At 47.6% G+C, this 15,000-nt stretch overlaps 1 protein-coding gene across 2 annotated transcripts in view; it reads right to left on the bottom strand.

The window, feature by feature from the left end:
- The window catches only part of LOC149970076 (ELKS/Rab6-interacting/CAST family member 1-like), a 534,697-nt gene that overhangs the window by 81,608 nt on the left and 438,089 nt on the right, over positions 1-15,000 (bottom strand). For both annotated transcript variants that reach the window (XM_090228733.1, XM_090228734.1), the window contains one exon: positions 14,176-14,277. In XM_090228733.1, the coding sequence (XP_090084859.1) occupies positions 14,176-14,277 (102 nt within the window). The remainder of the gene's footprint in view (positions 1-14,175; positions 14,278-15,000) is intronic.

Below are 15,000 nucleotides of genomic sequence, written 5' to 3'. Positions count from 1 at the left end.
TGAAAGGAGGGATTCTAGGGAACAAACAACCCATTTAGCCAATGAAAGGAGGGATCCTAGGGAACAAACAACCCATTTAGCCAATGAAAGGAGGGATTCTAGGGAACAAACAACCCATTTAGCTGATGAAAGGAGGGATTCTAGGGAACAAACAACCCATTTAGCCAATGAAAGGAGGGATCCTAGGGAACAAACATATTTTATGTTGTGGATTAATGAGTCTAACAGAACTGTGGAAATGTTCCCTTCTCTAGCCGCCGAGTCATTACACGACTCTGCATGTCAGGGTCTGTGTTCGTTCATGAAGAGAGGAAGGAGAGAAGGTTTAATAATGAGGGTGAATTGGTGGGTGGTTAGACTACAGAGGTCATAAAATTGTAAAGAACCAATCGCTCCAACATGACTGTACCAACTGACCCAAGATTGCAAGACTAAGAATGTGTGTGTGTGTGTGTTTACGGGTGTGTGTCTACGTGTGTGTGTGCGTGCCTACGTGTGTGTGTGTGTGTGTGTCTATGTGTGTGTGTGTATGTGCCTACGTGTGTGTGTGTGTGTGTGTGTGTGTGTGTGTCTATGTGTGTGTGTCTATGTGTGTGTGTGTTTGTGCCTATGTGTGTGTGTGTGTGTGTGTGTGTGTGTGTGTGTGTGTGTGTGTGTGTGTGTGTGTGTATGTGCCTACGTGTGTGTGTGTGTGTGTGTGTGTGTGTGTGTGTGTGTGTGTGTGTGTGTGTGTGTGTGTGTGTGTGTGTGTGTGTGTGTGTGTGTGTGTGTGTGTGTGTGTGTGTGTGTGTGCATGCGTGTGCCACTAACCAGCAAATGATTCAGTTATTTTCCCATCAATGACAATTCGGTCCAGTGGAGGCTGGCGGGAGGAACTATAGGAGGACGGGCTCATTGTAATGGCTGGAATGAAATACATGGAAAGGTATCAAACACATCAAACACATGGAAACCACATGTTTGACTCTGTTCCATTCAGCCTGTTCTCCTATAGCTCCTCAGCACCAGCCTCCACTGGTCCATACAGTTCCTAATGTCCACCCACTGTTAAGTAGACCTCTGTGTTCTGTTGTTAGGGTATAATAACTATGAGTTAAGTAGACCTCTGTGTTCTGTTGTTAGGGTATAATAACTATGAGTTAAGTAGACCTCTGTGTTCTGTTGTTAGGGTATAATAACTATGAGTTAAGTAGACCTCTGTGTTCTGTTGTTAGGGTATAATAACTATGAGTTAAGTAGACCTCTGTGTTCTGTTGTTAGGGTATAATAACGATGAGTTAAGTAGACCTCTGTGTTCTGTTGTTAGGGTATAATAACTATGAGTTAAGTAGACCTCTGTGTTCTGTTGTTAGGGTATAATAACTATGAGTTAAGTAGACCTCTGTGTTCTGTTGTTAGGGTATAATAACTATGAGTTAAGTAGACCTCTGTGTTCTGTTGTTAGGGTATAATAACTATGAGTTAAGTAGACCTCTGTGTTCTGTTGTTAGGGTATAATAACTATGAGTTAAGTAGACCTCTGTGTTCTGTTGTTAGGGTATAATAACTATGAGTTAAGTAGACCTAAAGAAGAGGGAGAGTGCTGGTGAGAGAGGAGACAGGGACAAGAGGGTGTTTGAGGATGTCTCTCTCTCTCCAGAGGAAACGCTGGTCTGGTAGAAATTGCTCGTCAACCCCGTAGTAAATAAATCAGTGTATTGACTATTCGCCCTGACTGCATTATAAGTCCTACTAGATAATGGCACATAAGTGGTGTTGAATGTCAGGTCCCTCTAGTCTACCCTCATCCAGGCCCATCCACCCTGCCCAAACCCACAGTGTGTGTCTCTATTGGAGGGAAGAGGAATACAAGTCTCCCTAAAGCCTGCTAACCCCTCTCTTCTTCCCCTCGTCTCCTTCTATCAAATGCATGATGTAATGTCAACTAATACATCTAACTGCAGTTAGAGCACATCAGTAACCAGCGCTCCAATCAGAAACCAGAGACCACACACGTACTGGTAACAATGAAGTCACATATTTGGTTACAATGGAGACAGGAGCCCTCGACCAAAACACAGACATGCATCAATTATCTGAAGCCATGTAAACATCACCCCCCCCCCCACCACCACCACCACCACCGTCCTATGAGGTCTCCCAGTCCCTGCCGCTGAAAAACATCCCCACAGCATGATGCTGCCACCACAATGCTTCACTGTAGGGATGGTGCCAGGTTTTCTCCAGACGTGATGCTTGGCATTCAGGCCAAATAGTTCAATCTTGGTTTAATCAGACCAGAGAATCTTGTTTCTCATGGTCTGAGAGTCCTTTAGATGCCTTTTGGCAAACTACAAGCAGACATTTTTTGGTACCCCTTCCCCAGATCTGTGCCTCAACCCAATCCTGTCTCGGAGCTCTCCGGACAATTCCCTCGACCTCATGGCTTGGTTTTTGCTCTGACATGCACTGTCAACTGTGGGACCTTATATAGACAGCTTTGTGCCTTTCCAAATCATGTCCAATCAATTGAATTTACCACAGGTGGACTCAAGTTGTATCAAGTTGTAGAAACATCTCAAGGATGATCAATGGAAACAGGATGCACTGGAGCTCAATTCCGAGTCTCATAGCAAAGAGTCTGAATACTTATGTAAATAAGGTATTTCTGTTTTTATTTGTAATATATTAGCAAACACTTAAAAAAAACTGTTTTCACTTCGTCATTATAGGGTATTGTGTGTAGATTGATGAGGGGAAAAAATGATTGAGTCCATTTTAGGATTCAGGCTGTAACGTAAGAAAATGTGGAACAAGGGAAGGGGTCTGAAAACTTTCTGAATGCTCTGAATATAGACCTGTGTATGAGCTCTAATATGCCTAATGGTGTTTTGAATGAATCATCACCTTAGGAAACACGGTCCATTCCATTGTTAGGCTTTGAAACAACATCCACAACGACCATGTTGTCCACTCTGTTGTTGTTGAACTTCTTTCTTCAAACTGGTCAATCACAGTGAGGTGAGTTTTAAAAAGCACAATACAGTTTTGATGATCAGTGGTCAGAGTGGTTAGAGGGACAATAGAGCCCTGAGTACCAGACCATTAGGACCTGATGGAGGGACAATAGAACCCTGAGTACCAGGCCATTAGGACCTGATGGAGGGACAATAGAACCCTGAGTACCAGGCCATTAGGATCTGATGAAGGGACAATAGAGCCCTGAGTACCAGGCCATTAGGACCTGATGGAGGGACAATAGAGCCCTGAGTACCAGACCATTAGCCAGGTCAGAGTTGAGTACTACCAACGCATGTCCTGAGAGGTGATTACCGTGACCCAACAGTCACCTGGAATTTGACTGCGGTCATGACTTATGACTGCCAGTGTGGCGGAAATACGGTCACAGCAACAGCCCTAGGGCCTGTTACATACACAAGATAGTATATAGACATGAGATAGTGTGTCTATATATAGAGAGAGGTTGGACCACCCACCCAGACTTGTTATATTGAACCGGGGCTCAGAGCCATGTTAGTACATGGGCCTGCTACGTAACCGAGATAGTATATATAGAGAGAGGTTCGACCACCAACCCAGACTTGTTTTATTGAGTCATGTTAGTACATGGGTATGCTACGTACATGGGGTAGTGGGTCCTCTCTGTCCAATAAAACAAGGCTCAAAGTGCAGAGAGTAGAGCTATAGGTTCCTTACCTTGATTTAAATCAGGGTGGTGGTTGTGGTGTGCGTGTGTGCACGTGTGTGTGTTTGTGTGTGTGTGTGTGTGAGCGTGTGTGTGTGTGTGTGTGTGTGAGCGTGTGTGTGTGTGTGTGTGTGTGTGTGTGTGTGTGTGTGTGAGCGTATATGTGTGTGTGTGTGTGTGAGTGTGAGCGTATATGTGTGTGTGTGTGTGTGTGTGTGTGTGAGCGTATATGTGTGTGTGTGTGTGTGAGCGTGTGTGTGTGTTTGTGTGTGTGTGTGTGAGCGCGTGTGTGTGTGTGTGAGCATATGCGTGTGTGTGTGTGTGTGTGTGTGTGTGTGTGTGTGTGAGCGTATGTGTGTGTGTGTGTGTGTGTGTGTGTGTGTGAGCGTATGTGTGTGTGTGTGTGCGTGTGTGTGAGCATATGTGTGTGTGTGTGTGTGTGTGTGTGTGTGTGTGTGTGGGGGATGTTAAAAGGTCCACTGCTAGTTCAGAAGGTTAAATGTCATGTCTGTGTTTAGACAGTTGAACTTGATTCATAGTGAAGTGTTTTTTGTAGAACTTCACAGACTAGCAGGGTGGTTCTGTAACGGTTCTGTACACAACTACCTAGAAGGGGCTGTAAACACCATAATGGACAGGAAGTACTCTTTCATTTGAGTGAAAATACTGCAGACTTCCTGCATACCTGTAGCTCTTCAAATGTACCACACATGGTCAGACGTTCTGCTTAGTTATACTATTCCAAGTAGACAGAATACTACAGATGATGCAGATTATAGATCCAGATAAACTGTATGTTTGACAGTGTTATTGAGGAGCCTGAGGGTCAGTGTTATTGAGGAGCCTGTGGGTCAGTGTTATTGAGGAGCCCGGACTGTGGGTCAGTGCTATTGAGGAGCCCGGACTGTGGGTCAGTGCTATTGAGGAGCCCGGCCTGTGGGTCAGCGTTATTGAGGAGCCCGGCCTGTGGGTCAGCGTTATTGAGGAGCCCGGACTGTGGGTCAGTGCTATTGAGGAGCCCGGACTGTGGGTCAGTGCTATTGAGGAGCCCGGCCTGTGGGTCAGCGTTATTGAGGAGCCCGGGCCTGGAGGTCAGTGTTATTGAGGAGCCCGGCCTGGAGGTCAGCATTATTGAGGAGCCCGGCCTGTGGGTCAGTGTGGGTCAGTGTTATTGAGGAGCCCGGCCTGGAGGTCAGTGTCATTGAGGAGCCCGGCCTGTGGGTCAGTGTAATTGAGGAGCCCGGCCTGTGGGTCAGCGTTATTGAGGAGCCCGGCCTGTGGGTCAGTGTGGGTCAGTGTTATTGAGGAGCCCGGCCTGTGGGTCAGTATCATTGAGGAGCCCGGCCTGTGGGTCAGTGCTATTGAGGAGCCTGGCCTGGAGGTCAGCGTTATTGAGGAGCCTGGCCTGGAGGTTAGTGTTATTGAGGAGCCCGGCCTGTGGGTCAGTGTTATTGAGGAGCCCGGCCTGTGGGTCAGTGTGGGTCAGTGTTATTGAGGAGCCCGGCCTGGAGGTCAGCGTTATTGAGGAGCCCGGCCTGTGGGTCAGTGTTATTGAGGAGCCCGACCTGTGGGTCAGTGTGGGTCAGTGTTATTGAGGAGCCCGGCCTGTGGGTCAGTGTTATTGAGGAGCCCGGCCTGTGGGTCAGTGTGGGTCAGTGTTATTGAGGAGCCCGGCCTGGAGGTCAGTGTTATTGAGGAGCCCGACCTGGAGGTCAGTGTGGGTCAGTGTCATTGAGGAGCCCGGCCTGTGGGTCAGTGTTATTGAGGAGCCCGGCCTGTGGGTCAGTGTGGGTCAGTGTCATTGAGGAGCCCGGCCTGTGGCTCAGTGTTATTGAGGAGCCCGGCCTGTGGGTCAGTGTTATTGAGGAGCCCGGCCAGTGGGTCAGTGTGGGTCAGTGTGGGTCAGTGTAATTGAGGAGCCCGGCCTGTGGGTCAGCGTTATTGAGGAGCCCGGCCTGTGGGTCAGTGTGGGTCAGTGTTATTGAGGAGCCTGGCCTGTGGGTCAGTGTTATTGAGGATCCCGGCCTGTGGGTCAGTGTTATTGAGGAGCCCGGCCTGTGGGTCAGTGTGGGTCAGTGTTATTGAGGAGCCCGACCTGGAGGTCAGTGTGGGTCAGTGTCATTGAGGAGCCCGGCCTGTGGGTCAGTGTTATTGAGGAGCCCGGCCTGTGGGTCAGTGTGGGTCAGTGTCATTGAGGAGCCCGGCCTGTGGCTCAGTGTTATTGAGGAGCCCGGCCTATGGGTCAGTGTTATTGAGGAGCCCGGCCTGTGGGTCAGTGTGGGTCAGTGTGGGTCAGTGTAATTGAGGAGCCCGGCCTGTGGGTCAGCGTTATTGAGGAGCCCGGCCTGTGGGTCAGTGTGGGTCAGTGTTATTGAGGAGCCTGGCCTGTGGGTCAGTGTTATTGAGGAGCCCGGCCTGTGGGTCAGTGTTATTGAGGAGCCCGGCCTGTGGGTCAGTGTGGGTCAGTGTAATTGAGGAGCCCGACCTGGAGGTCAGTGTGGGTCAGTGTCATTGAGGAGCCCAGCCTGTGGGTCAGTGTTATTGAGGAGCCCGGCCTGTGGGTCAGTGTGGGTCAGTGTCATTGAGGAGCCCGGCCTGTGGCTCAGTGTTATTGAGGAGCCCGGCCTGTGGGTCAGTGTTATTGAGGAGCCCGGCCTGTGGGTCAGTGTGGGTCAGTGTGGGTCAGTGTAATTGAGGAGCCCGGCCTGTGGGTCAGCGTTATTGAGGAGCCCGGCCTGTGGGTCAGTGTGGGTCAGTGTTATTGAGGAGCCTGGCCTGTGGGTCAGTGTTATTGAGGAGCCCGGCCTGTGGGTCAGTGTTATTGAGGAGCCCGGCCTGTGGGTCAGTGTGGGTCAGTGTTATTGAGGAGCCCGGCCTGTGGGTCAGTGTGGGTCAGTGTAATTGAGGAGCCCGGCCTGTGGGTCAGTGTGGGTCAGTGTAATTGAGGAGCCCGGCCTGTGGGTCAGTGTAGGTCAGTGTAATTGAGGAGCCCGGCCTGTGGGTCAGAGTTATTGAGGAGCCCAGCCTGTGGGTCAGAAGGTAATGAGAGCTAGCGGGAGAAAGGAGCCACAGTTCTGGCTAAGTGATTCCCGTCACTGTGTACAGTTCAGGACCTGCACAACATCTCACTGTTCTAACACAATGCTCTATGGTGAATTACACGCATGTGTGTGTCTTCTGTATTCAACTGCTCAGGCGGTGTATGTACATTCCAGCCTGCAGGCTTTCTGCTACCAGCACCAGCAGGGGAGCGCTAAAGGCTAATTCATTAGCAGTACAGCAACAGTGTCAGGGCCTGTAGCCGTGTTTAGTGCCCTGCTAGTGTAACAGTATAACTTTAGACCGTGCCCTCGCCCATACCCGGGCGCGAACCAGGGACCCTCTGCACACATCAACAACAGTCACCCACGAAGCATCGTTACCCATCGCTCCACAAAAGCCGCGGCCCTTGCAGAGCAAGGGGAACTACTACTTCAAGGTCTCAGAGCAAGTGACGTCACCGATTAAAACACTATTTAGCGCGCACCGCTAACTAAGCTAGCCGTTTCACATCCGTTACACTAGCATAGTTAGCCTCTGTTGTGTGGGAAAGCCCATAGGGAACCGGTGCCAGTTGTAGCAACACGCTAACGCACTAGGCTAACGGCATATAAAGAAAACATGTGCTGCTCATATGGAGGAGCATGTTCAGTAGAGCTGTACATTCAATCTGCGTACACAAGGCCATCCATCAACACTGTCAGTGGAGAAGAGAACATGAGAACGCTGTTGTTGGAAGGAGAGAAGGAAGGAAGAGGAGGAGAAGGCCAGGTCGTTTGGGCTCAGAGTCCTCTCTCTCTCTCTCTTTCCTCTCTCTCTCTCTCCTCTCTCTCTCTCTCTCTCTCTCTTTCCTCTCTCTCTCTCCTCTCTCTCTCTCTCTCTCTCTCTCTCTCTCTCTGTCTCCTCTCTCTCTCTCTTTCCTCTCTCTCTCACTCTCTCTCTCTCCTCTCTCTCTCTCTGTCTCTCTCTCCTCTCTCTCTCTCTCTCTCTTTCCTCTCTCTCTCTCCCTCTCTCTCTCTCCTCTCTCTCTCTCTCTCTCTCTCCTCTCTCTCTGTCTCTCTCTCTCTCTGTCCCCCTCTCTCTCTCTCTCTCTGTCCCCCTCTCTCTCTCTCTCTCTCTCTCTCTCTCTCTCTCTCTCTCTCTCTCTCTCTCTCTCTCTCTCTCTCTCTCTCTCTCTCTCTCTCAGAGCCTAACAGTAAGTGCTCTTGAAAGCCGAGCGGGATCGGACTGAGTATTATATTTCAGATGACAGTAATGTATTTGAATATGGCTAGCTAATCAGAGCCAAGCTTCCAGTAGTGTACATGGTGTGTGTGCAATGTTTCCATGACGCACTGGGAAAATTATTAAGATATCTAAGCAGATACAGGACTTATGTGTGTGTGCGTGCGTGTGTGTGTGTGTGTGTGTGTGCCTGCATACTGTAACTCTCTGAACAGGTCCATAATGATCACTTTGATCCACTCTACTGTTTGTAAAAATGCTGATTTCAGGTCCAAACACAAAGCATATTCAACAAATTAGCAGAAAAACCCCAGACCACCAAATATCAGATAAAATAATGACGGGAGATCAACGATGAAGCAAACGCTCACTGACAGGGTTACAGTGGACCAAAAAGGATGGATTCAATTACAGAACAAGGTTGGAGAATGAGGTGACAAGCAGCAAGAGATCCAACATCCCGGAGCACAACACAAGGAGGAAGACATGATGTGAAGGAGGAAGACATGATGTGAAGGAGGAAGACATGATGTGAAAGAAGAAGACATGATGTGAAGGAGGAAGACATGATGTGAAGGAGGAAGACATGATGTGAAGGAGGAAGACATGATGTGAAGGAGGAAGACATGATGTGAAGGAGGAAGACATGATGTGAAGGAGGAAGGAAATGATGATTATGAAGAAAGCAGCATTCTCCAGTAAAAAGACCATGGCTCACCCTTCTGTACAAAATGGCGGAGAGAGAGAGAGCGAGGGCAGGGATTGGCTATGCCCAGATACCCTCCTCATCATCCTATTGGTTAGTTAGTCCAACGCAGCATGGAATAAGGAAGGTTATTGGTTAGATAAAAAAATGGAGGAAAAAGGTTAGGTAGAGATTATTTTGGTAATATCATTACTTACCACGAGGAAACAGAAAGCATTAAAACATTGCCTGTCAGTCAAAAAACATTTCATTTTCGTATCAATAACATACTAGCACCGTTTCACAAGCAGATACTTTACCAATGAAGACAGTAGGACCGAAACGCAAAACAGGAATATCTACGGATCTTCATTTGATCACTCTTTTGTTGCTGAGAATTTTCCTGCAGTACATTAGCTGTCACAAAGTCAACCTGGAAAGTATAGTCGGTGAGAAAGAATGTCTGTATGTCTGATCTACTGTGCAGTACTGTAGCAAGACCAGCCAGGACCAGACCTTTTCCTGCCTCTGTGCAGTACTGTAGCAAGACCAGCCAGGACCAGACCTTTTCCTGCTACTGTGCAGTACTGTAGCAAGACCAGACAAGACCAGACCTTTTCCTGCCTCTGTGCAGTACTGTAGCAAGACCAGCCAGGACCAGACCTTTTCCTGCTACTGTGCAGTACTGTAGCAAGACCAGCCAGGACCAGACCTTTTCCTGCTACTGTGCAGTACTGTAGCAAGACCAGCCAGGACCAGACCTTTTCCTGCCTCTGTGCAGTACTGTAGCAAGACCAGCCAGGACCAGACCTTTTCCTGCTACTGTGCAGTACTGTAGCAAGACCAGACAAGACCAGACCTTTTCCTGCCTCTGTGCAGTACTGTAGCAAGACCAGCCAGGACCAGACCTTTTCCTGCCTCTGTGGAAACTGTGACATGAGGTGAAAGCAATCCAGCCATTTAGCATTCAAAATAAACACGACAACAACAGCTACAGTAGCAGCTAGCTAGAAACACGACAACAACAGCTACAGTAGCAGCTAGCTAGAAACACGACAACAACAGCTACAGTAGCAACTAGCTAGAAACACGACAACAACAGCTACAGTAGCAACTAGCTAGAAACACGACAACAACAGCTACAGTAGCAGTTAGCTAGAAACACGACAACAACAGCTACAGTAGCAACTAGCTAGAAACACGACGACAACAGCTACATTAGCAGCTAGCCAGAAACACGACAACAACAGCTACATTAGCAGCTAGCTAGAAACACGACAACAACAGCTACAGTAGCAGCTAGCTAGAAACACGACAACAACAGCTACAGTAGCAACTAGCTAGAAACACGACAACAACAGCTACAGTAGCAGCTAGCCAGAAACACGCCAACAACAGCTACAGTAGCAGCTAGCTAGAAACACGACAACAACAGCTACAGTAGCAACTAGCTAGAAACACGACAACAACAGCTACAGTAGCAACTAGCTAGAAACACGACAACAACAGCTACAGTAACAACTAGCTAGAAACAAAATCAGAGAAATAAATCAGGGAGGGAGTGAGAAGGAGAGAGACTAATGACGGCTGTAACTTTATTTAGACTTCATCAGAGAGGTGGATAAAGGGTGTTCCGACTAGAAGGACTCCAGGATGAAGAACACACTCTCTCAGTCTGTCTGTGCAGTATCGTGTGGTTTTAGGCCTCCCTATGCTAACAGAATGAGTGAAGGGGAATGGAAGACTGGAAGAATGACATAGTGGAGAGATGTGATGCTTGCCGTTGTTCCTGTTTTCATTGGACTGTCCGTCTGTGAATAATGACAGGGAATTGTCCCCAGATCAGAGAGAGACGAGGCGACACTAAGTGTTTTCTTGGCAACTAGAGATGAGCGAATGGGATGGGGGTTTCTGTGATTAACGGAATGTGTGTGTGTGTGTGTGTCAGGTTGACGGCCACACACAAACTCGTGTGTGTGTGTGTGTGAATATTTACCGAACAGACATTCTTTCTCACCGACTATATTTTCCAGGTTGACTTTGTGACAGAAAGCAGTCCCCATACACTGTCTCACACACATTATCTCACACTGTGTCACCCCCACCCCCCTCCCCTCTCTCTCTCTCACTCCCTCATCCCTCCTTCATCAACTCTAACTCTCTCCCTGTTCCATGTCGTATTGTTCCGGGCCCCTCCGGTTCTGTAGCCTTTAGAGTGAGGTGTCAAACTGAATAACTCTCTGTTCTGGGGGCCTCTGGGGCCAGAGGCCTGGGGGTATGGAAGGGACTCCTTGGTGGACAGGATTGCTCATACATACTGTACTGTATGTTTGGTGTACTGGTGAAGAAGTTAAGACGCCATGTTAAAATGATGTAGAGGGGGAATTTGAGCAATAAACCAGGACTGGCTTATGTAGACTGACTGCTGGGGAGATCTGTCTCTCCTCCTCCTTATGTAGACTGACTGCTGGGGATATCTGTCTCTCCTTCTCCTTATGTAGACTGACTGCTGGGGGAGATCTGTTTCTCCTTCTCCGTATGTAGACTGACTGCTGGGGATATCTGTCTCTCCTCCTCCTTATGTAGACTGACTGCTGGGGGAGATCTGTTTCTCCTTCTCCGTATGTAGACTGACTGCTGGGGAGATCTGTCTCTCCTTCTCCTTATGTAGACTGACTGCTGGGGGAGATCTGTCTCTCCTCCTCCTTATGTAGACTGACTGCTGGGGAGATCTGTCTCTCCTCCTCCATATGTAGACTGACTGATGGGGAGATCTGTCTCTCCTCCTCCTTATGTAGACTGACTGCTGGGGGAGATCTGTCTCTTCTCCTCCTTATGTAGACTGACTGCTGGGGAGATCTGTCTCTCCTTCTCCATATGTAGACTGACTGATGGGGAGATCTGTCTCTCCTTCTCCTTATGTAGACTGACTGCTAGAGAGATCTGTGTCTCCTTCTCCTTATGTAGACTGACTGCTAGAGAGATCTGTCTCTCCTTCTCCTTATGTAGACTGACTGCTAGAGAGATCTGTGTCTCCTTCTCCTTATGTAGACTGACTGCTAGAGAGATCTGTCTCTCCTTCCCTCCATGTCTCTCCGTCTCTCCCTGGCCTGTCTTTTAAGCAGGACAAAACAGTATGGTACAGTAACATTACACTGTGCTGTAAGGCTCATTGGAAGGCTATAGGTCCATCATGAAGGCTTCAGGCTGTACATGATTGAGCATTGGGAAAACAATGGACGGACAAAGCCAATCAAATCCTGTAAAGTTGTACACTAAGCATGGAGAACTGGACTGGGATTGGGGCCTAATGTGGTGTGTGTGTGTGTGTGTGTATACATTCTTCTCATGTGTACTGTGTGTGTGTGTGTGTGTCTGCTATGCTGCCTGTGTGTCAGGGCCTTTGTGTGCCTAAATGCGTTTTGGTGCCTAATATGAAATAATAGGAGAGCTTACAGCTGAGGGTGCTGTGCTTTATTGAATGTGAAAGATGTAATTTCCTGTTGTTTATGCTTGGCTGTAATGACTTTGCCTTGTAAACCAGGACAGAGCCTTTAGGGATACATTAAACATTACAGACTGAGAGGGAGGGAGGGAGGGAGTGGGGAGAGGGAGGGGGGAGAGAGGGAGGGAGGGGGGATGGAGGGAGGGAGGGGGGAGACAGGGAGGGAGGGAGGGAGGGAGGGGGGAGGGAGGGAGGGAGGGAGGGGGGAGAGAGGGAGGGAGGGGGTAGGGGGTGGAGGGAGGGAGGGAGGGAGGGAGGGAGGGGGAGGGAGGGAGGGAGGGAGGGAGGGAGGGAGGGAGGGAGGGAGGGAGGGAGGGAGGGAGTGGGGAGAGGGAGGGGGGAGAGGGAGGGAGGGAGAGAGGGAGGGGGAGGGAGGGAGGGAGGGGGGGAAAGAGAGAAAAGTGTAAAGGAGGACATAAAACAGAGGACGAGTGGAAGACAAAAGTGGACTCAGTAGATGACTCAGTATGGGGAGATCAGATGACAGGATTAGTGGATGACTCAGTATGGGGAGATCAGATGGCAGGATTAGTAGATGACTAAGTATGGGAAGGATGGATCATTTATGTGGGTCAAATGGCACAGTGCACTACATTTGACCAGACTATGGATTTACTGTAACACCCTGGACTATAATGACTTACTGTAACACCCTGGACTATAATGACTTACTGTAACACACTGGACTATAATGACTTACTGTAACACCCTGGACTATAATGACTTACTGTAACACAGTGGACTATAATGACTTACTGTAACACACTGGACTATAATGACTTACTGTAACACACTGGACTATAATGACTTACTGTAACACCCTGGACTATAATGACTTACTGTAACACCCTGGACTATAATGACTTACTGTAACACACTGGACTGTAATGACTTACTGTAACACCCTGGACTATAATGACTTACTGTAACACCCTGGACTATACTGACTTACTGTAACACCCTGGACTATAATGACTTACTGTAACACACTGGACTATAATGACTTACTGTAACACCCTGGACTATACTGACTTACTGTAACACCCTGGACTATAATGACTTACTGTAACACACTGGACTATAATGACTTACTGTAACACACTGGGCTATAATGACTTACTGTAACACACTGGACTATAATGACTTACTGTAACACCCTGGACTATAATGACTTACTGTAACACCCTGGACTATAATGACTTACTGTAACACCCTGGACTATAATGACTTACTGTAACACCCTGGACTATAATGACTTACTGTAACACCCTGGACTATAATGACTTACTGTAACACCCTGGACTATAATGACTTACTGTAACACACTGGACTATAATGACTTACTGTAACACACTGGACTATAATGACTTACTGTAACACCCTGGACTATACTGACTTACTGTAACACCCTGGACTATAATGACTTACTGTAACACACTGGACTATAATGACTTACTGTAACACCCTGGACTATAATGACTTACTGTAACACCCTGGACTGTAATGACTTACTGTAACACCCTGGACTATAATGACTTACTGTAACACCCTGGACTATACTGACTTACTGTAACACACTGGACTATAATGACTTACTGTAACACACTGGGCTATAATGACTTACTGTAACACACTGGACTATAATGACTTACTGTAACACCCTGGACTATAATGACTTACTGTAACACCCTGGACTATAATGACTTACTGTAACACCCTGGACTATAATGACTTACTGTACAGTATAAAGTCACTTTCTACTCTAATAGTCTCACAGGTTTGTAGTTTCACTTGGAACAGCGTCCAGAAACCAGACTTTATAAACCAACCCTCTGTTGACCAGCTGGAGGGATTGTGAGAAAGGGTGAATTCTGAATGCAGGATTTGAACTGGCATCGCTACAGCAGGATTTGAACTGGCATCGCTACAGCTGTCTTCCTCAACAGCAAACAGATATTCCAGGGACCAATAGGCCCTTTCTCCTTAGAAGACTGCATATATTAACATTTAATTTACATACATTGCATGTGTTCTTACCTGGTCTGGGGAAGGTTTGTGATTGGTCTGCTCAGAACGTGAGGAGGCCTTCAGATGCTCAGCCTCGTAGTTGTCAGCCATCAGCTTCATACGGTTCTGGGTCTGGTAGAGAGACAACAGGGTAGCCTAGTGGTTAGAGAGTTGGATTAGTAACCGGAAGGTTGCAAGTTCAAATCCCCGAGCTGACAAGGTCGTTCTGCCCCTGAACAGGCAGTTAACCCACTGTTCCCAGGCCGTCATTGAAAATAAGAATTTGTTCTTAACTGACTTGCCTGGTTAAATAAAGATTTAAAAGAATAGTAATAACATTCTAATCAACATACAGTAGATTCATACGGTTCTGGGTCTGGTAGAGAGACAACAGAGTAGCAATAACATTCTAATCAACATACAGTAGATTCTAATGTTTACAGCTAATGTTTACAGCTTCATATGGAGTCTGGTAGAGAGACATAGAAGAAAAGTTTAATATGATTATACATGTATTATCAACAGTAATATCAACATCAAGCAGATTCATATGGTTCTGTGTCTGCATGGGAGGAACACATGTTAAGAGAAAGGGTCACTGTATTGGACACAGTCTGCATCTAATACTCACCCTTCATCAATACCCTCTTCATCAAAACCCCATTCATCAATACCCCCTTCATCAATATCCTTCATCAAAACCCCCTTCATCAATACCCTTCATCAATACCCCCTTCATCAATACCCTTCATCAATACCCCCTTCATCAATAGCCTTCATCAAAACCCCCTTCATCAATACCCTCTTCCTCAATAACCTCTTCAGCTGGAACTGATCTGAGAGCAGAGGAGAGGA

This window comes from Oncorhynchus mykiss, unplaced genomic scaffold (genome assembly GCF_057628025.1).
Source record: "Oncorhynchus mykiss isolate SJ-2025 unplaced genomic scaffold, ASM5762802v1 scaffold96, whole genome shotgun sequence".
NCBI lineage: Eukaryota > Metazoa > Chordata > Actinopteri > Salmoniformes > Salmonidae > Oncorhynchus > Oncorhynchus mykiss.
The sequence above is the reverse complement of the archived record's forward strand: the minus strand, read 5'-3'. Positions and strand labels throughout refer to the sequence as shown.